Source organism: Salmo trutta, chromosome 1, assembly GCF_901001165.1.
Source record: "Salmo trutta chromosome 1, fSalTru1.1, whole genome shotgun sequence".
Classification (NCBI taxonomy): Eukaryota; Metazoa; Chordata; class Actinopteri; order Salmoniformes; family Salmonidae; genus Salmo; species Salmo trutta.
The window spans coordinates 22,023,910-22,047,536 of NC_042957.1; the positions used below are offsets into that span (position 1 = coordinate 22,023,910).

The window sequence follows — 23,627 nt, forward strand, 5'->3', positions numbered from 1 at the left end:
TCACCAAAACTCACGAGACATGCACTTCAGCTTGGCATGCTAAACTTCAGAGGAAGGGATTTCCTAAAGCGCACGAGGCCTACACGCTTGTTGACAGGACAAAAATAACATGGAATTGAATACAGGACATAATTAATTCATCTTAAGGTCAGGACTCAGGAGTGCGCATTGCAGTATCTCACGAACATGATGCCAATAGGAGTTCATTGAGAATCCCTATCTAAATCAGTTTATCACCTCGACGACGATGCAATTGACATTGACTCCATCAACAGAAAAACAATACAATTATAAAGGCTAAAGACTTATAGTCATATTAAAATGATTAAGTAGATGTAGGCTATTTATCTGTAACTGTAAGACAATGAAATTGCATTTGTTGATGTGGGTGCCCTATTATAAGCAACAAAAATATACTGACTGTATATAGGGATATTGTATTATTTTATTTCTATCAAAACAACACAAAACTCCAAATTGATTTGGATATTATTTTCAGAACATTGCTATTTAGCGGACAACCACAGAGGGGCGCTATTGATTGAGTGATGTGGACTTGTGTACTGTTTCTCCAGACTACACTAATAAAACTATGAAGCGGGCATGGCTGTAAATGTTGTAACTATTTAATAAATAATGTTGTTTAAATTAGTAATGCTTCAGCAGTTGTTGTCGGGTTGGAGTTTTGCACATATCTGAATCAGGCACTTATCTTGGGCCCCATGACACCAAAAGCGTCACTAACGTGTGTCATACATATTCGAAGGACCCTTACGATAATTCAGAAAACTGATATTTGAACGCGCATTAACGTTGACCTCGTTTTATGCAACATTAATCACAATTTCTGCGTGGAAATGAATTCTACGAATAAATAAAACGTTAATGGATATATTCTAATAAAGTGTGTCGTTGCAATGACAGGTGGAGGTTCTCTAGACGAGAAGAAAATATTTCGCGTAGCTAGCTGGTAAACAACTAGCTAGCCCGCTCACTTACAGAGGGTGAAATCGACACTATTCACGTCGGACTCAGTTTCGTTTCAGATATTCATATCAGAAAAGTGGTGAATCTTCCCATTTGTCGTTGCTAACAGCTAGCTTGGTGCTCGTGCTTAGTTGGCAATCGGGAGCTAGCTAAGCTTAGTCGACAAGCAGGAGAGTAACGTTAGGGCTGTGGAATGGTCCGACTTGTTAACGTTAGTTAGCCAAACACAACAAACAAGAGGTAAATACCTACTTCTCTTAGAACTACCTGTAATTGCCAAGGAATTGCGTAGTATGATATATCTCCAATGAGGTAGCATATTACTCCAAAATTAAAATAGATAAAATGCAAGCCAATGCATTTAATCATAATCAAGACAATACACGCTAGGGACTTCATGTTATTTGTATATGCATGCATTTTACTTGATGGATAAGCCACATCATTGTGGCCCTATGTGATTCTATCATAGGAGAATCAAGCAATTGCTTTTTGGCGTCCAACGATATCTGGGCTATTGATGGAGAATAGGCATTTACAGTGAATTACTTCATAACTTCCCCCACGTTTTAGTTGCCATCGTATTACAATGTCCAAGCAAATGTAATCAGTGGATTTGAACTCTAGTGGATTACCATGAAGCAAATGCATCCCTACAGATTTGAATGAAAAAGTACTTAGTTGTCATACTTGAGTAAAAGTAAAGATACCTTAATAGAAAATGACTTAATAAGTAAAAGTCACCCAGTAAAATACTATTTGAGTAAAAAAAAAAGGTTTGTTTTTAGTAAAATACTACTTGAGTAAAAGGCAAAAATTGTTTGTTTTTAAACATACTTAAGTATCAAAAGTCAAAGTATAAATTATTTCAAATTCCTTATATTAAGCAAACCAGACGAAACATTTTATTTATTTATAGATAGCCAGGGGCACACTCCAACACTGAGACATACTTTACAAACAAAACATTTGTGTTTAGTGAGTCTGTCAGATCAGAGGCAGTGGGGATGACCAGGGATGTTCTCTTGATAAGTGTGTGTGAATTGGACCATTTTCCTGTCAACATGTAACGAGTACTTTTGTGTGTCAGGGAGAATATATGGAGTGAAAAGGACATTATTTTCTTTAAGAATGTAGTGAAGTAAAAGTTGGCAAAAATATAAATAGTAAAGTACAGATACCTAAAAAACTACTTTAGTTCTTTTAAGTATTTTTACTTAAGTACTTTACACCACTGTGAAAAAGTGTGAGCTATCCTTGTCTTTACCTCGCCTGTTGTATTCACATATCCGGGTCTTTTCAGATCAGTGCACATAGAGAACAGGAAGCCACTTTACACCAGAGATTTCTAACCATATCTGTCCCCCTTGTCTCCTCCTGACCCTACCCCCATCCCTCCTCCTCAGCCATGATGAAGAGAAGGGGCGAGGCGGCCTCCGAACCGCTGAAACGGATTAAGAAACAACACCGTGAGGAAGCCAGATCAGACGAGGAGTCGCCGCTACTAACAACCAGTCAGTGTAATCACCATCACATTGCTTTATATATAGTTCTCACTGCAATGATATTCAGGATTTGGCAGAATGTCACAGGACATGACCTGTGTTTGTGTGTGTGCCTCCTCCTCCCAGACTCTAGTCAGAGTGACTCCCACAGTGACTCGGAGGACCATAGACCAGGGTTCTCTATGCCCGTTGTATCCCAGAATGCATCAGCCACAGACGATGCCAAACAGAGCGATGCCAACAAGTTCACGATGTACAACAGCGCGTCGCAGAAACTCATGGTAAGATGACACTCACATGTCCCATTGACTTACAAAGATAAAACTATATGTGGGATCATGGATCCCAGAATGTTCCATCCCTCTTCTCATCTCTTTGTCCCTCTCCCATTTTTTTCTGTGTTCCCTTCTTCCTCCTCCAGGCCAAAATGGGTTTCCGGGAAGGTGAGGGTCTAGGTAAGTTTGGCCAGGGGCGCAAGGAGATCATCGAGGCGTCCACTCAGAGAGGGAGGAGGAGTCTGGGACTCACGCTGCAGAGCTTCCAGGGAGAGCTCTTTGCGGGAATACATGGGAGCAGATTTCCGAAATTAAACACATTTTTAGCTGAATTCCTGGTGATTTTACAGTCTCTTTTGACCAAAAACTAAAAACCTAAAATCACTCAAATCAAGATAAAATCAAATAAATTGTTATTTGTTACATGCGCCAAATACAACGGGTGTAGACTTTACCATGAAATGCTTGTTAACGAGTCCTTCCCAACGATGTCGATAATTATAAAAATAGTAACACAAGAGGATTAAAATACACAAGAATGAAGCTATATACAGGAAGTACCAGTACCAGATCAATATGGAGCTATATACAGGGAGTACCAGTACCAGATCAATGTGGAGCTATATACAGGAAGTACCAGTACCAGATCAATGTGGAGCTATATACAGGGAGTACCAGTACCAGATCAATATGGAGCTATATACAGGAAGTACCAGTACCAGATCAATGTGGAGCTATATACAGGAAGTACCAGTACCTGATCAATATGGAGCTATATACAGGGAGTACCAGTACCAGATCAATGTGAAGCGATATACAGGGAGTACCAGATCAATGTGGAGCTATATACAGGGAGTACCAGTACCAGATCAATGTGAAGCTATATACATGGAGTACCAGTACCAGATCAATGTGAAGCTATATACAGGAAGTACCAGATCAATGTGGAGCTATATACAGGGAGTACCAGTACCAGATCAATGTGGCGCTATATACAGGGAGTACCAGTACCAGATCAATGTGGAGCTATATACAGGGAGTACCAGTACCAGATCAATGTGGAGCGATATACAAGGAGTACCAGATCAATACGCAGGGGTACAAGGTATTTGAAGTAGGTATGTTCATAAAGGCAGGGTAAAGTGACTAGGCATCAGGATAGATAATAACAATAAAAATGAATAACAGAGTAGCAGCAGCATATGGTGTGTGTGTGTGCGTGGGTGTTGTTGTGTCTGTGTGTGAATGTGTGAGAGTGTCAGTAAAGTGTGTGGGAATGAGTATATATAGTTTTGTAAGTGTGCATAGAGTCAGTGCAAGATAGGGTCAATGCAGATAGTCAGAGTAACTATATACTGTAGCAGTCTATATGGCTATTTAGAAGTCTTATGGCTTGGGGTAGAAGCTGTCATGGAGCCTGTTGGTCTGAGAGCCGATGCTCCGGTACTGTTTGCCGGATGGTAGCAGAATAAACAGTCTGTGGCTTGTGTAGCTGAAGCCTTTGGCAATTTTTCGGACCTTCCTCTTACACCATCTGATATAGACGTCCTGGATGGCAGGGAGCTCGAGCCCAGTGATGTACTGGGCCATCCGCATCACCCTCTGTAGCGCTTGAGTGCGGTGCATTTGCCATACCAAGCAGTGATGCAGCCAGTCAAGATGCTCTCGATGGTGCAGCTGTAGAAGAGGGCTGATTCCAAATCTTTTCAGGCTCCTGAGGGGGAAGAAGCGCTGTTGTACCCTCTTCACGACTGTATAGGTGTGTGTGGACTATGTTAAGTCCTTAGTGATGTGGACACCAAGGAACTTGAAGCTCTCGACCCGCTCCACTATAGCCCTGTTGATGTAAATGGGGGCCTGCTCTCCCCTCTTCCTGCTGTAGTCCATGATCAGCTCCTTGGTCTTAATGACATTGAGGGAGATGTTGTTGACCTGCCAGCACACTGCCAAGTCTCTGACCTCCTCCCTGTAGGCTGTCTCATTACTCTCGGTGATCAGGCCCACCACCGTCGTGTCCTCAGGAAACCTGATGATGGTGTTGGACTCGTGTGTGGCCACGCAGTCGTGGGTGAACAGGGAATACAGGTGGGGACTAAGCACCTACACCTGAGGGGCCCCGGTGTTGAGGGGCAGTGTGGCGGAGGTGTAGTTGCCAACCCTCACCCCTGGGCCAGCCCATCAGGAAGTCAAGGATCCAGTTGCAGAGGGAGGTGTTCAATCCCAGGGTCCCGAGCTTGGAGGGGACTACGGTGCTGAACGCTGAACGGGCTGGTTTTGGCCTGTGGGCCAACTGTTGCCGACCCATGTTTTAGTAATTCCCTATGAACAAAATGAACAATTGAGAAGTGTTGACACATTTTCATTTGATATGTATTATTAATTTTCAATAGATGTAAAAGCCTACAATAAAAATAAAGTGTCACACAATTTCAATAGGCCTAAAAACCTCTGTGCAATGTGAATGGCCGGGTGGTGGATCACATTGATAAATTCCAAGAAGAAAATAGTTACCTTCGTTTATTTTCATGTCACGGAGATAAGATGGACTAAATTCAGAAGTGCAGGTTGCATTTCACCAAAACTCACAAGACATGCACTTCAGCTTGGCATGCTAAACTTCAGAGGAAGGGATTTCCTAAAGCGCACGAGGCCTACACGCTTGTTTACTGGACAAAAATAACATGGAATTGAATACAGGACATAATTAATTCATCTTAAGGTCAGGACTCAGGAGTGCGCATTGCAGTAGCTCACGAACGTGATGCCAGTAGGAGTTCATTGAGAATCCCTATCTAAATCAGTTTATCACCTCGACGACGATGCAATTGACATTGACTCCATCAATAGCAAAACAATACAATTATTGCATTTGTTGATGTGGGTTCCCTATTATAAGCAACAAAACTATACTGACTGTATATAGAGATATATAATGTATTGTTTTCTTTCTGTCAAAACAACACAAAACTCCAAATTGATTTGGATATTATTTTCAGAACATTGCTATTTAGCGAACAACCACAGAGGGACGCTATTGATTGAGTGATGTGGACTTGTGTACTGTTTCTCCAGACTACAATAATAAAACTATGAAGCGGGCATGGCTGTAAATGTTGTAACTATTTAATAAATAATGTTGTTTAAATTAGTAATGCTTCAGCAGTTGTTGTCGGGTTGGAGTTTTGCACATATCTGAATCAGGCACTTATCTTGGGCCCCATGACACCAAAAGCGTCACTAACGTGTGTCATACATATTCGAAGGACCCTTACGATAATTCAGAAAACTGATATTTGAACGCGCATTAACGTTGACCTCGTTTTATGCGATATTAATCACAATTTCTGCGTGGAAATGAATTCTACGAAGAAATAAAACGTTAATGGATATATTCTAATAAAGTGTGTCGTTGCAATGACAGGTGGAGGTTCTCTAGACGAGAAGAAAATATTTCACGTAGCTAGCTGGTAAACAACTAGCTAGCCCGCTCACTTACAGAGGGTGAAATCGACACTATTCACGTCGGACTCAGTTTCGTTTCAGATATTCATATCAGAAAAGTGGTGAATCTTCCCATTTGTCGTTGCTAACAGCTAGCTTGGTGCTCGTGCTTAGTTGGCAATCGGGAGCTAGCTAAGCTTAGTCGACAAGCAGGAGAGTAACGTTAGGGCTGTGGAATGGTCCGACTTGTTAACGTTAGTTAGCCAAACACAACAAACAAGAGGTAAATACCTACTTCTCTTAGAACTACCTGTAATTGCCAAGGAATTGCGTAGTATAATATATCTCCAATGAGGTAGCATATTACTCCAAAATTAAAACAGATGAAATGCAAGCCAATGCATTTAATCATAAGACCATACACGCTAGGGACTTCATGTTATTTGTATATGCATGCATTTTACTTGATGGATAAGCCACATCATTGTGGCCCTATGTGATTCTATCATAGGAGAATCAAGCAATGGTTTTTTGGCGTCCAACGATATCTGGGCTATTGATGGAGAATAGGCATTTACAGTGAATTACTTCATTAACATCCAATACATTTTAGTTGTCATCGTATTACAATGTCCAAGCAAATGTAATCAGTGGGTTTGAACTCTGTAGTGGATTACCATGAAGCAAATGCATCCCTACAGAATTTAATGAAAAAGTGTGTGAGCTATCCTTGTCTTTACCTCGCCTGTTGCGTTCACATATCCGGGTCTTTTCAGATCAGTGCACATAGAGAAGAGGAAGCCACTTTACACCAGAGATTTCTAACCATATCTATCCCCCTTGTCTCCTCCTGACCCTACCCCCATCCCTCCTCCTCAGCCATGATGAAGAGAAGGGGCGAGGCGGCCTCCGAACCGCTGAAACGGATTAAGAAACAACACCGTGAGGAAGCCAGCTCAGACGAGGAGTCGCCGCTACTAACAACCAGTCAGTGTAATCACCATCACATTGCTTTATATATAGTTCTCACTGCAATGATATTCAGGATTTGGCAGAATGTCACAGGACATGACCTGTGTTTGTGTGTGTGCCTCCTCCTCCCAGACTCTAGTCAGAGTGACTCCCACAGTGACTCGGAGGACCGTAGACCAGGGTTCTCTATGCCCGTTGTATCCCAGAATGCATCAGCCACAGACGATGCCAAACAGAGCGATGCCAACAAGTTCACCATGTACAACAGCGTGTCGCAGAAACTCATGGTAAGATGACACTCACGTGTCCCATTGACTTACAAAGATAAAATTACGAGGGACCATGGACCCCAGAATGTTCCATCCCTCTTCTCATCTCTTGATCCCGCTCTCACATTTTTTTTTTGTGTTCCCTTCATCCACTTCCAGGCCAAAATGGGTTTCCGGGAAGGTGAGGGTCTAGGTAAGTTTGGCCAGGGGCGCAAGGAGATCATCGAGGCGTCCACTCAGAGAGGGAGGAGGGGTCTGGGACTCACGCTGCAGGGCTTCCAGGGAGAGCTCAACGTTGACTGGCAAGACCAAATTGAGGTATTACACAACAACAACATCATCACAGACATAAGCAAGCAGATAGCTTTGTCACACTGTCATCTCATCAGATTAAAATAGGCTGTTATTTCCCAATTCTATGTACAGTCTACAGGAGAAAAGAATGCACTCACCAATGTAAACAACACCTCTTTCTGCCCCCTCCCTCATTCTCTTCCCCTATCTCCCCCCTCTCTCTATCTCCCCCTTTCTTCCATCCCACTCTCTCCTCTCTCCCTCCTCTATTCCCCCATCTCTCTGATCTCCCGCTCTCCCTCTAGCCCAGTGCTGTAGAAGAGCTGAAGTGGTTCCCAGAATGCTCCACAGAGATCCCAGATGCAGATGAGCTGAGGGGGTGGATGGCTGTGGGACCGGTACACACATCCGCGCGCACTCACTTTTAACACACATTCTTCTCGATCTGTCATTCTCACTTGTGCACTATATTTTTTGGTCTATCTCAGAGGAAACTGAGGATTGAGGATGAGACAGAGTTTTGCACAGAGGATCTTCTACACAGCCTTCTGAGGTGCAAGGTGAGCCACCTAAAGAACAACCCTCTATTCAACTGCAAACAACTCATCATCATCAGGATATTGATTCTATAATGGCATAAGTATGTTATGGCAGTAAAAAGTGTGTGGTCTGCAGACGGTGTTTGACGATCTGGAGGGGGAGGAGATGAGGCGAGCTCGAACACGCTCCAACCCCTACGAGACTATTAGAGGAGCCTTCTTCCTCAACAGGTAGTCAAACTTATTGAATAACCCACTAATGTTCTAGCATCACACAAACACATGCTAGCTCACACTGTGCTAATGAAGCCCCTGGGGGCCTCATTTATTAACTGCGTACAAAATATACCCCAAAATATGCATGCGCCAGTTTTTCCACATGGTAATTTGTTGTATGGCTACTTCAGGAATATGAACACATCATGAACAGAAAAGGTGAGGAACATATTCTGCAATGGTTATAAAAATAAATAGGAAATATATTCTTATGTCTAATTGTTTAGATTCCAAAAGTAAAGCACTTGATTTTCACTCGTCTCATTAATGGCAAACCCTTGAATGAGTAGGTGTGTCCAAACTTTTGACTGGTACTGTATGTATGCTACTATGTAGCCTACTGTAATTTTGATTTGTTGTTAGTAGCCTAGACAATGTTTCAGAATTCGTGGGCAGTCCAGCATATTTAGGTTGGGGGGAAAGTCAATGCAAAACATTGTTGAATTAACAGGTCCACAACTATTTGCAGTTGTTTTCTCTTTCTGTCACAGTCCTATGCCAGATACAGCGTAAACATTCTGCCAATAAAGTAAATAGACTGGTAGCTTATGTCAAATATTTGACAGTATGGGTAGGCGACAGTATTGCTGTGTGATAGGAGCGCGACATCATTGCCTATTTAATTTGAGCCAATAACAAGGCAGGATATAGAAACCCAATAATCTTTTGATAAACTAAATATTGAGCAACAATTCGTCCTTTGCATTGAAGTGTGGGCTGTAGCATACTTTTAAATTGTTTCCAATATACTACATTTCCAAAAGTTAGTACATTCATCTATTTCAGCCACACCCGTTACTGACAGGTGTATAAAATCGAGCACACATTTAACATTTACATTACATTTAAGTCATTTAGCAGACGCTCTTATCCAGAGCGACTTACAAATTGGTGCATTCACCTTATGATATCCAGTGGAACAACCACTTTACACACAGCCATGCAATCTCCAAAGATGAACATTGGCAGTAGAATGGCCTTACTGAAGAGCTCAGTGATTTTCAACTAGCACCGTCATAGGATGATGCCTTTCCAACAAGTCAGTTCATCAAATTTCTGCCCTGCTAGAGCTGCCCTGGTCAACTGTAAGTGCTGTTATTGTGAAGTGGAAACATCTAGGAGCAACAATGGCTCAGCCGCGAAGTGGTAGGCCACACAAGCTCACAGAACGGGACCAACGAGTGCTGAAGCGCATAGCGCGTAAAACTCGTCTGTTCTTGGTTGCAACACTCACTACCGAGTTCCAAACTGCCTCTGAAAGCAACGTTAACACAAGAACTGTTCTTCTGGAGTTTCATGAAATGGGTTTTTATGGCTGAGAAGCCACACCCAAGCCTAAAATCACAATACGCAATGCCATGCGTTGGTTGGAGTGGTGTAAAGCTCACCTGCCCAAATACATAGTTGCCAACTGTAAAGTTAGGTGGAGGAGGAATAATGGTCTGGGGCTGTTTTTAATGGTTTCGGGCTAGACTCCTTAGTTCCAGTGAAGGGAAATCTTAATGCTACAGCATACAATGACATTCTAGACGATTCTGTGCTTCCAACTTTGTGGTAACAGTTTGGAGGAAGGCTCTTTCCTGTTTCAACACTACAATGCCCCTCTGCACAAAGCGAGGTCCATACAGAAATGGTTTGTTGAGATCAGTGTGGATGAACTTCATTGTCCTGCACAGAGCCCTGACCTCAACCCCATCGAACACATTTGGGATAAATTGGAACGCGGACTGTGAGCCAGGCATAATCGCTCAACATCAGTGCCCGACCTCACTAATGCTCTTGTGGCTGAATGGAAGCAAATCCCTGTAACAATGTTCCAACATCTAGTGGAAAGCCTTCCCAGAAGACTGGAGGCTGTTTTAGCAGAAAAGGGGGGACCAACTCCATATTAATACCCATGATTTTAGAATGAGATGTTCAACGAGCAGGTGTTCAAATACTTTTGTTCATGTAGTGTACAGTCAATCTTGCAGAATGAGCAGACTGGCCCTCGCTATAGGTAGCATGCATGTTTAGTTTGAAAAAGTCACTGCAAAAATATTCTGGCCACACCTCGCCTAATTCCAATAGTGACAAATTATACAGCAAATAAAGGGTGTTATTGTCACCATAAAATGTGAATGCAGGGTGTTTTCCAGGCAGAGCTTTATTGCTGCGTATGTACAGTCGTGGCCAAAAGTTTAGAGAATTACACAAATATTGATTTTCACAAAGTCTGCTGCCTCAGTTTGTATGATGGCAATTTGCATATACTCCAGAATGTTATGAAGAGTGATCAGATGAATTGCAATTAATTGCAAAGTCCCTCTTTGCCTTGCAAATTAACTGAATCCCCCAAAAACATTTCCACTGCATTTCAGCCCTGCCACAAAAGGACCAGCTGACATCATGTCAGTGATTCTCTCGTTAACACAGGTGTGAGTGTTGACGAGGACAAGGCTGGAGATCACTCTGTCATGCTGATTGAGTTTGAATAACAGACTGGAAGCTTCAAAAGGAGGGTGGTGCTTGGAATCATTGTTCGGGGCACCACCAGTACAGAGCTTGCTCAGGAATGGCAGTAGGCAGCTGTGAGTGCATTTGCACGCACAGTGAGGCAAAGACTTTTGGAGGATGGCCTGGTGTCAAGAAGGGCAGCATAGAAGTCACTTCTCTCCAGGAAAAACATCAGGGACAGACTGATATTCTGCAAAAGGTATAGGAATTGGACTGCTGAGGACTGGGGTAAAGTCATTTTCTCTGATGAATCCTTGTTCAGATTGTTTGGGGCATCCGGAAAAAAGCTTGTCTGGAGAAGACAAGTTTAGCGCTACCGTCAGTCCTGTGTCATGCCAACAGTAAAGCATCCTGAGACCATTCATGTGTGGGGTTGCTTCTCAGCCAAGGGAGTGGGCTCACTCACAATTTTGCCTAAGAACACAGCCATGAATAAAGAATGGTACCAACATATCCTCCGAGAGCAACTTCTCCCAACCATCCAGGAACAGTATGGTGACGAACAATGCCTTTTCCAGCATGCTGGGGCACCTTGCCATAAGGCAAAAGTGATAACTAAGTTGTTCGGGAACAAAACATCGATATTTTGGGTCCATGGCCAGGAAACTCCCCAGACCTTAATCCCATTGAGAACTTGTGGTCAATCCTCAAGAGGCGGGTGGACAAACATAAATCCACAAAGTCTGACAAGCTCCAAGCATTGATTATGCAAGAATGGGCTGCCATCAGTCAGGATGTGGCCCAGAAGTTAATTGACAGCATGCCAGGGCAGATTGCAAAGGTCTTGAAAAAGAAGGGACAACACTGCAAATATTGACTCTTTGCATCAACTTCATGTAATTGTCAATAAAAGCCTTTGACACTTATGAAATGCTTGTAATTATACTTTAGTATTCCATAGTAACATCTGACAAAAATATCTAAAGACACTGAGGCAGCAGACTTTGTGAAAATTTATATTTGTGTCATTCTCAAAACCTTTGGCCACGACTGTATAGTGCGTGCCAAGTTTATAAATCTCAATATTTTTGGACGTACGTATTCTTTTCAGAAATGGCACATGCCGATATTAAGTGTCAAATTCACGCCAAGGTTCTAAATGAGGCCCCCTGGCTTTTTACTTACAGTAGCTGATAATAATGACTCACTTATCTGTTTGTTTTCTTTCTAGAGCGGCTATGAAGATGGCCAACATGGATCACGTCTTTGACGGCATGTTCACCAACCCAAAGGATTCACAAGGGGTGAGTGACCCTTTCCATTCACACTTGATCTAGTCAATGAAAGTGACATGTAGCAAATGCATATTTGGTAAATATTTGTGACGGGTTTCCAGGTGTTACGTGATAAAGGTGTGTTTCTGTCCGTGTCTCCCCGTGCAGAAGCCCCAGACGCGAGAGCGCGAGGGGGAGCTGCTGTATTTCGGGGATGTGTGTGCGGGGCCGGGGGGATTCTCAGAGTACATCCTGTGGAGGCGGCGCTGGCATGCCAAGGGATTCGGCATGACCCTCAAAGGACCCTGCGACTTCAAACTGGAAGACTTCTACGCTGCACCCAGCGAACTGTTTGAACCCTACTATGGTATGTACCATGGTGGATACCATGTGCTGATCGTCAAATATGGTTGAACAAATTGGAATAAGATCTTATGGTCATCGTCTTCGCTTTTCACCCTCCCTGTGGCTCAGGGGAAGGTGGGGTGGACGGGGATGGTGACATCACTCGTCCGGAGAACATCAGTGCCTTCCGGAATTTCATCATGGAGAGTACAGAGAGGAGAGGACTGCACTTCCTCATGGCTGACGGGGTGAGTTGGAGTCTTCATCGCACTGTGTCATCATTGGCCAAAGGCTTAGTGAGACATGTTCTGATTGGTAGGGTGTGTTGTTGAGCACATCTTTGTTTTCTGATTGGTAGGGGTTCTCAGTGGAGGGGCAGGAGAACATCCAGGAGATTCTGAGCAAACAACTACTGCTCTGTCAGTTCCTCACCGCAATGTCTGTGCTCCGGACAGGTACGTCTGTCTGTCTGTCTGTCTGTCTGTCTGTCTGTCTGTCTGTCTGTCTGTCTGTCTGTCTGTCTGTCTGTCTGTCTGTCTGTCTGTCTGTCTGTTATTATCCAGAAGTGTAAGGACAGTGAGTGACTTGTGTTCTCTGTCTCCCCCAGGTGGTCACTTCGTGTGTAAGACCTTTGACCTGTTCACTCCGTTCAGTGTGGGGCTGGTGTACCTGCTCTACCTCTGCTTCGACCGGGTGTCCCTCTTCAAACCCATCACCAGCAGGCCCGCCAACTCCGAGAGGTGTGTGTGTGTGTAAATGTTGTTGAGGCCAATACTATATACTTTGACCAATACCTATTAGCCTCTCTAGGGTCGGCGGGACGAAATCGTCCCACCTACGTAACAGCCAGTGGAATCCTGTGGCGCGTTATTCAAATACCTTAGAAATGCTATTACTTCAATTTCTCAAACATATGACTATTTTACACCATTTTAAAGACAAGACTCTCGTTAATCTAACCACACTGTCCGATTTCAAAAAGGCTTTACAACGAAAGCAAAACATTAGATTATGTCAGCAGAGTACCCAGCCAGAAATAATCAGACACCCATTTTTCAAGCTAGCATATAATGTCACAAAAACCCAAACCACAGCTAAATGCAGCACTACCCTTTGATGATCTTCATCAGATGACACACCTAGGACATTATGTTATACAATGCATGCATGTTTTGTTCAATCAAGTTCATATTTATATCAAAAAACAGCTTTTTACATTAGCATGTGACGTTCAGAACTAATTTACAAAAAATGTACTAAATTACTCACGATAAACGTTCACAAAAAGCATAACAATTATTTTAAGAATTATAGATACAGAACTCCTCTATGCACTCGATATGTCCGATTTTAAAATAGCTTTTCGGTGAAAGCACATTTTGCAATATTCTGAGTAGATAGCCCGGCATCACAGGGCTAGCTATTTAGACACCCAGCAAGTTTAGCACTCACCAAAGTCAGATTTACTATAAGAAAAATGTTATTACCTTTGGTGTTCTTCGTCAGAATGCACTCCCAGGACTTCTACTTCAATAACAAATGTTGGTTTGGTCCCAAATAATCCATAGTTATATCCAAATATCCTCAGTTTTGTTCGTGCGTTCAAGACACTATCCGAATGGTAAAGAAGGGTGACGAGCACGACGCATTTCGTGACAAAAAATGTCTAAATATTCCATTACCGTACTTCGAAGCATGTCAACCGCTGTTTAAAATCAATTTTTATGCCATTTATCTCGTAAAAAAAGCGATAATATTCCGACCGGGAAATCGTTTTTTAATACAAAGAGAGTGAAAGTAAAAGCATGGGATCCCCTCATGCACGAGCCTCAGTCTGATGGCCCTCTGATAGAGCACTTGCCAAAAGCGCTAATGTGTTTCAGCCAGCGCCTGGAATTACATCATTCAGCTTTTTCCCGCCTTCTGAGAGCCTATGGGAGCCGTAGGAAGTGTCACGTAACAGCAGAGATCCCCTGTTTTGGATAGAGATGATCAAGGAGGGCAAGAAATGGTCAGACAGGCCACTTCCTGTAAGGAATCTTCTCAGGTTTTTGCCTGCCATATGAGTTCTGTTATACTCACAGACACCATTCAAACAGTTTTAGAAACTTTAGGGTGTTTTCTATCCAAAGCCAATAATTATATGCATATTCTAGTTACTGGGCAGGAGTAGTAACCAGATTAAATCGGGTACGTTTTTTATCCGGCCGTGCAAATACTGCCCCTATCCCCAACAGGTTAGCTATGTTCTGACATTATATCCTTGGTTTTCAGATACATTGTGTGTCGCGGTCTGAAGCCTGGTTCAGATCCGGTCAGGGAGTACATGTTCACAGTCAACCTGAAGCTCAACCACCTGAGGAACTCGGAGTCTGACGTCAATGAGGTGATGCCCATCGAACTCATCAAAGGAGACACTGAGTTCTACAACCACATGATCAACTCTAACGAGAGGTAGAAAGGCACACACACACACATATACACACACAAATAAACAAAGGCTTTATAATCATCCATGTCTCCCTGCAGCCACTGTGTAGTCCAGATCAAAGCCCTGGCTAAGATCCATGCCTACGTCTTAGACACGTGAGTTACCTACCCCCTCCCTTCTATTGTTCCAATCAGTGTAAACGTGTTGGAATGTAGTGTACCTGCATGTGCAAGTACAATCTGACTGGGTTGTGTATTGTCAGGACCCTGTCAGAGGCCAGGCAGGCTGATATTCGGAAGGAGTGTCTGAAGCTTTGGGGGGTGAGTAGTACTGAGGAGTTAGTGAGGGCTGGTGTATAGAGACTGGTATCTGAGCAGTTCAGCAGTTCAATCACCTAGCTTCATAGCACTCACTAGTTATTTGTTTATTTATGTCTCTCTCTATCTCTCTATCTCTGTGTGTCTATCTCTCTTTCTGTCTCTTTAGATCCCTGATAAGGCCAGAGTCACTCATGTCTCCTCAGACCCCAATTCCAAATTCTATGAGCTGATGAAGGTGAGATTGTGGCCTACCATCCCTTACCTAGTATCAAGGAAAGGGTTTGTTTGATACGGTAGTCTGCAGTACATAGTCACACTGAACTGTGTGCATTTAATTGTCTGTATGGTGATAGTGTTTTTATCACCATGTGTTTGATCATGTATTAGTAGAATTTATAGTAGAATTTAACGTTCTCTCTTTCTCTGTCTCTCTCTCTTTCTCTTATCTATGTCTCTCTCTTTGCCTATGTCTCTCAGGGTTCTGACATCGAGTTGTTGAACTCCAAGCCCACCCCTCTGAGCTCCAACACTCTGGATAAGGTGCACCATGTCCTGGATTACCGGTGCATTGTGGGAGGAGGGGAACAGCTCTTCCTGTTAGGTCTTGGGGTGAGAGAGAGCAGACACCACTATGGACCTGGGCCATGATCATCTCAGCAGAAGTTCTCTTGTTATTAACAAATAGACATGGGTATCCCACTCTTCTCATGCCTCTCTCTCTCTACAGAAGTCTCAGATCTACACCTGGGATGGCAAGCATCCTCTGCGCTGGAGGAAGCTGGAGAACTTCAAGCTGGAGCTGCCCAGAGAGACCCTGCTCAGTGTAGAGATTGTCCAGGAGCTGAAGGGAGAGGTGAGAGAGGAGACGAAGAGATGTGGGGGGTTGAATAGGGGAAGGCGAAGGAAGAGAGTAAGTAATAACTATGGTTGTTTACCTTTTTTTAAATGTTTGTTGAACACAGGGTAAAGCCCAGCGCAGGATTAACGCGGTACATGTGCTAGATGCCCTGGTTCTCAACGGCACTGACGTACGGGTCCAGCACTTCAACCAACGGTGAGGCAACAACCCTAACCTTCACCCAGGGGTGAAAGTAGATGTAATGGAGTGGCTACGGATCTGACTTTTCTGGACCCTTCTTTCCGACAGCTAAAGTCCCGATGCTTCTGTACATGTGTGGGATTCTCTACTTACTGACTCTGCTCTACTCGTAGAGAACGGGCAACTCTGCTATGGTGCCCATTTACTAAAGTTAGATCAGCACATACAATGTTACTGTAAAATTAAAAACACCACCTAATTTCTTATGAGATTATAGTATGATTGTGCGAATGGTGAAATGTTTCTCTCATGTGGCCAAAACTCAATAGCGCGCCACTAGGCAAAATGTGTGCTTACAGTGCATTTGTAAAGTATTCAGACGCCTTTACTTTATCCACATTTTGTTACGTTACAGCCTTATTCCAAAAAAAAAATATCCTAATTAATCTACACACAATGCCCCATAATGACAAAGTGAAACAGGTTTTTAGAAATTTTTGCAAATTTATTAAAAAAAATACTAAAACAGAAATACCTTATTTACATAAGTATTCAGACCCTTTGTTATGAAACTCAAAATTGAGCTCAGGTGCATCCTGTTTCCATTGATCATCCTTGAGATGTTTCTACAACTTCATTGGAGTCCAGCTGGGGTAAATTTAATTGATTGGACATGATTTGGAAAGGCACACATCGTAACAAAATGTGGGAAAAGTCAAGACGTCTGAATACTTTCAGAACGCGCTGTATATTTAAAATAAACACAGGTAGGCTATGCTACAGTTTACCATCTGCTCTATCATTTTACATTATTCAAAACAACACTGGGCTGCTTCTAATCAACACTGTATAACACAAGAAGATCTAAATGCATATCCCCATGAAACTGATTGAGATCAAATGGTTGGTATGCAGATGCTGCATGGACGTTTCACCAGTAAAACAGTGAACAATTATCTTTCACCATTGACAGTGAGAAATGTAAAGGGAGGGTGACCATACAAATGTGTGCTTAATGTAGAGGTAAAGTGTGTAAAACGTGATTTGGATCTTCGGCTCTGTGGAAAAGGGATCCATGGAGCTGCAGCCTCTGCCTAGATTAACATTTTGGATAGAAGATTCTGGGCCTAATAGTACCAGACCGTACCGGCTTACTTTCACCCCTGCCTTCACCTTATCTGGTGATAACATGTATTGTTGCTGAACTGTGGTCACTGTCTCCAGAATCCAGATGGCGGAGAAGTTTGTGAGGGCTGTGTCCAAGCCAAGCCGACCAGATATGAACCCAATCAGGTAACAACCCTACACTCTGTTTTTCTGCTTGAATAAATATAAAGGGGAGATCTGGAGGAATATTTTGGGAAGACCTAATGTTTTTTTTCTCCAAGTCCTAATGTTTCTCTGCTTTTCTCCTCAGAGTGAAAGAGGTGTACAGGCTGGAGGAGATGGACAAGATCTTTGTCAGGTATGAGAAGATTATTGCTATTGCCATAGTCAACATTTGAGAGGGAGAACTTCGCATTAGTCTAAGAATGTATAAATAAATGAATGAATATTCCTCAACCTCCTAGACTGGAAATGAAGGTGACTAAGAGTTCAGGAGGAGTCCCTCGTCTGTCCTACACTGGCCGGGACGACCGCCACTTCCTCCCGAATGGCCTATACATCATCAAAACTATCAACGGTATGTACTGTAGCTAAGGTGACATACAGTGCAGTTGGAAAGTATTAAGACCCCTTGACTTTTTCCACATTTTGTTACGTTACAGCCTTATTCTACAATGGATTAACAATTTTTTTCTCATCAATCTACACACAATACCACATAATGACAAAGCAAAAACAAGTTTAGAAATGTTAGCAAATTTATAAAATAAAAAACTGATATCACATTTACATAAGTTTTCAGACCCTTTACTCAGTACTTTGTTGAAGAACCTTTGGCAGCGATTACATCCTCAAGTCTTCTTTGCTATGACGCTACAAGCTTGGCACACCGGTATTTGGGGAGTTTCTCCCATTCTTCTCTGCAGATCCTCTCAATCTCGTCAGGTTTGATGGGGAGCGTCGCTGCACAGCTATTTTCAGGTCTCTCCAGAGATGTTAGTCCGGGTTCAAGACAGGCTCTGGCTGGGCCACTCAAGGACAAACATCCCCACAGCATGATGCTGCCACCAACATGCTTCACCGTATAGATGGTTCCAGGTTTCCTCCAGACGTGACGCTTGCCATTCAGGCCAAAGATTTCAGTCTTGGGTTTCATCAGACCAGAGAATCTTGTTTCTCATGGTCTGAGAGTCCTTTAAGTGCCTTTTGGCAAACTCCAAGCAGACTGTCATGTGCCTTTTACTGAGGAGTGGCTTCCGTCTGGCCACTCAACCATAAAGGCCTGATTGGTGGAGTGCTGCAGAGATAGTTGTCCTTCTGGAAGGTTCTCCCATCTCCACAGAGGAACTCTGTCAGAGTGACCATCGGGTTCTTGGTCACTTCTCTGACCAAGGCCCTCCGATTGCTCAGTTTGGCCGGGCGGCCAGCTCTAAGACGAGTCTTGGTGGTTCCAAACTTCTTCCATTTAAGAATGTTGAAGGACACTGTGTTCTTGGGGACCTTCAATGCTGCAGACATTTTTTGGTGTCCTTCCCCAGATCTGTGCCTCAACACAATCCTATCTCGGAGCTCTACAGACAATTCCTTCGACCTCATGGCTTGGTTTTTGCTCTGACATGCACTGTCAACTGTGGGACCTTTTATATAGACAGGTGTGTGCCTTTCCAAATCATGTCCAATCAATTGAACTTACCACAGGTGGACTCCTAACAAGTTGTAGAAACATCTCAAGGATGATCAATGGAAACCCAATACACCTGAGCTCAATTTCGAGTCTCATGGCAAAGGGTCTGAATTACGTACAGTACCAGTCAAAAGTTTGGACACCTAATAATTTGTTGTTTTCTTTTTTACTATATTTTACATTGTAGAATAATAGTGAAGACAAACTATGAAGTAACACATGGAATCATGTAGTAACCCAAAAAGTGTTAAACAAATCAAAATATATTTTCGATCCTTCAAAGTTGCCACCCTTTGCTTTGATGACAACTTTGCACACTCTTGGCATTCTCTCAACCAGCTTTACTAGTCTTGAAGGAGCTTCCACATATGTTGAGCACTTGTTGGCTGCTTTTCCTTCACTCTGCAGTCCAACTCATCCCAAACCATCTCAGTTGGGTTGAGGTCGGTGATTGTGGAGGCCAGGTCATCTGATGCAGCACTCCATCACTCTCTTTGGTCAAATAGCTCTTACACAGCCTGGAGGTCATTGTCCAGTTGAAAAATATATGATAGTCCCACTAAGCGCAAACCAGATGGGATGACGTATAGCTGCAGAATGCTGTGGTAGCCATGCTGGTTAAGTGTGCCTTGAATTCTAAATTAATCACTGACATTGTCACCAGCAAAACACCATCACACCTCCTCCTCCAAGCTTAAAGGTGGGAACCACACATGCCGAGATCATCCGTTCGCCTACTCTGCGTCTCACAAAGACACAGCAGTTGGAACCAAAAATCTCACATTTGGACTCATCAGACCAAAGGACAGATTTCCACCGGTTTAGTGTCCATTGCTCATGTTTCTTGGCCCAAGCAAGTCTGTTCTTATTATTGGTGTACATTAGTAGTGGTCTCTTTGCAGCAAATCGTCCATGAAGGCCTGATTCACGCAGTCTCCTCTGAACAGTTGATGTTGAGATGTGTCTGTTACTTGAACTCTGTGAAGCATTTATCAATTTCTGAGTCTAGTAACTCTATCCTCTGCAGCAGAGGTAACTCGGGGTCTTCCTTTCCTGTGGCGGTCCTCATGAAAGCCAGTTTCATAATAGCGCTTGATGACTTTTGCGACTGCACTTGAAGAAACTTTCAAATTTCTTGAAATGTTCCTAATTGACTGACCTTCATGTCTTAAAGTAATGATAGACTGTTTGTCTTTGCTTATTTGAGCTGTTAATATGGACTTGGTCTTTTACCAAATAGCCCTATCTTCTGTATACCAACCCTACCTTGTTACAACACAACTGATTGGCTCAAACGCATTAAGAAGGAAAGAAATTCCACAAATGTACTTTTATCAAGGCACACCTGTTAATTAAGAGAATACCAAGAGTGTGCAAAGCTGTCATCAAGGCAAAGGGTGGCTACTTTGAAGAATCTCAAATATTACATATATAGTTTTGATGTCCTCACTATTATTCTACAATGTAGGTGTGTCCAAACGTTTGACTGATACTGTATGTATAAAAAATTATATACAGAAATGCCTTATTTACATTTGCAAAAATGTAATAAAAAAAACGTTTTCACTTTGTCATTATGGGATATTGTGTGTAGATTGAATAAAACATGTTATTTAAAACATTTTAGAATAAGGTTGTAACGTAACAAAATGTGAAAAAGGGAAGTGGTCTGAATACTTTACGAATGCACTGTATATTATAAAAGAGCATCAATGCTAGGAGAGTGTGGATTTATGCACACTGAACAAAAATAAATACGCAACATGTAAAGTGTTGGTCCCATGTTTCAGGATCTGAAATAAAAGATGCCAGACAGTTTCCATGTACACAAAAAGGTTATCTCTCTAAAATGTTGTGCCCAAATGTGTTTGTTATCCCTGTTAGTGAGAATTTCTCCTTTGCCAAGATAATCCATTCACCTGACTGGTGTGGCATATCAGTAATCTGATTAAACAGCATGGTAATTACACAGGTGCTCCTTATGCTGGTGACAATAAAAGGCCACTCTCTAAAATGTGCAGTTTTGTCACACAACACAATGTCACAGATGTCTCAAGTTTTGAGGGAGTGTGCAATTGGCATTCTGACTGCAGGAATGTCCACCAGAGCTATTGCCAGAGAATTACATTTTAATTTTTCTACCATAAGCCGCCTCCAACATTGTTTTAGAGAATTTGACAGCCTCACAACCGCAGACCACGTGTATGGCGTCGTGTGGGACCTAATGAATTTATTTCAATTGATTGATTTCCTTAAATGAACTGCAACTCAGTAAAGTCTTTGAAATGTTTGCATGTTGTGTTTATATTTTTGGTGTGTGTGTGAGAGAAAGGTAGAGCATTACTGCTCTATGATGCAGGAGTCTGGATGTTTTCTCACAGACATTTCTCTTCCTCTGACGTGCAGATCCCTGGACGATGGCGTACAGTAAGAACACCAAGAGGAAGTTTTTCTTCAACAAGATGACTAAACAGTCCACTTACGACCTGCCAGCCAACTCTGTGGCCCCGTTCCAGTGCGTACCACTATGCACCGGTCTCAAATCTGTGTGGTAGACTAGGATATGTGCGACAAGGAATTGTCTGCATGTTTTTGCGTCTGAACCTAGTCTACTCTAGACAGGGGGTCTCAAACCTCTCCTCTGGGACCCCCAGACATTTCACAATTGTGTTGTAGCCCTGAACTACCTCAACTCAAGTGCTTGATGATTAGTTGAGAAGTTGGATCAGGTGTGCTAGCTCTTGAATAGATCAAATACATGGAACGGCTGGACGTCCCCAAGGAGCAGTATGAAATTGATTGAAAGGTTATTGAACTGAATATGTTGTTTCTAATTTGTGTGTGTGTGTGTCTCCTCAGCGTCTGCCATACAGAGCGACTGTTCTGGGCATGGGAGGACGGGGTCAGAGTTCACGACTCTCAGACGCGGGTTGACCCTGAGAAGCTGTCTAAGGACAATGTGCTTTCCTTCATCCACCAGCACTACCAGCCCTGAGCCACCAGGGGGAGCCCCCCAGACACATAGAATATTGCCATAGACAGATAACAGTACCCTGCACATGGTTTGGCAAACTGGCATTCACAAAATGTTCATGGGCGCTATTTTGGCTTGAAAAAAAATTGGTGGTGAGAATTGGATTGTAATAAAATGTTTGGTGCCAACATGAAGAACAGTTTGCCGAACTCTGTGACAGCTCTCTCTGTAATTACGTTACATAGACCACTCTCTCTCCTCTCTACTGCCCCAAGCTCTATGTATCAGATCAGATCCACTGTACAGAATGCAGCTTAGAAGTGATTTTAATACTTTATGAAGAAAACCAACATTGACAAGCTGTCACATTACGTGTTGCATTGCATGCTCCTGTTTTTTCTATTGATTCCATGCCCCCCGTCCCTTTGCTTGTATTTATGCCATGCCTCCATGATTTGCAGTGTGTTTGTGTACAAGATGTGGTGGTGTACTCTAATTTAGAACCTCTCTCCGAAGCTCAAACACTACATATGTTTTTATCTGGAACTGAAAACCTCCCATTGTGCCTTTTTAAAGGGATACTTTGGGATTTTGGCAATGAGGTCCTTTTCTACTTCCAGAGTCAGATGAACTCATGGATACCATTTTTGTCTCTGTGTCCAGTATGAAGGAAGTTAGAGGTAGTTTCCCTTTAAGGCTCTGCACTATATGTTCTGGTATGTCTGACTTTCAAAAGTGAGTCCAACCATCTCACCCACCCAGCTTGTTTTTACCATCCAAGAACTTTACTGGAGTGCCTAGCCAGTCAAGCTCTTCTCCTTTCAGCAACAACTAAACCTTTGTACACATGGGGAGTGGTGAGATGTAGCATAACTAGTGCCCAGAGCAGGGTTGTGGTCCAATCCATTTCAATTCAGAAAGTAAACCAAATTCTAATTCCACATTAAAAATAATTGGAATTGCAGTGTACTTCCTGAATTGACTGGAATTGAAATGGAATTTACCCCAGCCCTGGTCAGGGAAAAACTCCTGGCCTTCATTGAAAAACTGGGTTATAGTAGAGCCTTTCCTTCCATGCATTCTAGCCTGTCTGTCTAGGGGATTAATGGGGGTTTCAGGTTTTGGGACTTACTTTCTACTCGTCGTCACCCTGTGTTTATTTTGTTGCATCCTGTTGCCTTGCTCCGCTATCCTAGTTTTGTTTAGTTTGTGAAATATTAAGGATGAGGTAGCTTTTTTCTTTATGTTTCAAACCCCGTTGATGATAATGTAGTAATAAAAAGAAAAGTTTGTTCTTCCCAGAAACCTTTCCCCCAGGCCCAGTTGTCCTTTACACACACAATCACTCCTGCCCTCTACCTTTACCATAGCTCATGTGGTGAATGTTCTGCCACAAAATGTCTGGATGCTACATATTGGCAGTGACTGAGTTATCCTACTATGCATCATGATACATAAA

At 42.8% G+C, this 23,627-nt stretch overlaps 1 protein-coding gene across 1 annotated transcript; it reads left to right on the forward strand.

Annotated features, from left to right (window-relative positions):
* The first annotated feature begins 755 nt into the window (after positions 1 to 755).
* On the forward strand, positions 756 to 23,473 carry cmtr1 (cap methyltransferase 1). The gene is made up of 28 exons (XM_029776267.1): positions 756 to 1,227; positions 2,394 to 2,501; positions 2,619 to 2,773; positions 2,914 to 3,135; positions 6,401 to 6,491; positions 7,088 to 7,195; positions 7,313 to 7,467; positions 7,609 to 7,767; positions 8,049 to 8,141; positions 8,232 to 8,303; positions 8,419 to 8,513; positions 12,226 to 12,298; positions 12,437 to 12,635; positions 12,743 to 12,861; positions 12,972 to 13,068; positions 13,221 to 13,353; positions 14,888 to 15,067; positions 15,143 to 15,199; positions 15,307 to 15,364; positions 15,531 to 15,599; positions 15,842 to 15,973; positions 16,092 to 16,217; positions 16,327 to 16,418; positions 17,628 to 17,696; positions 17,821 to 17,868; positions 17,975 to 18,087; positions 21,601 to 21,709; positions 22,054 to 23,473. The coding sequence occupies exons 2-28, from the start codon at positions 2,396 to 2,398 to the stop codon at positions 22,187 to 22,189; spliced, it is 3,066 nt and encodes a 1,021-aa protein (XP_029632127.1). The 5' UTR covers positions 756 to 1,227; positions 2,394 to 2,395; the 3' UTR covers positions 22,190 to 23,473.
* Positions 23,474 to 23,627: the final 154 nt, after the last annotated feature.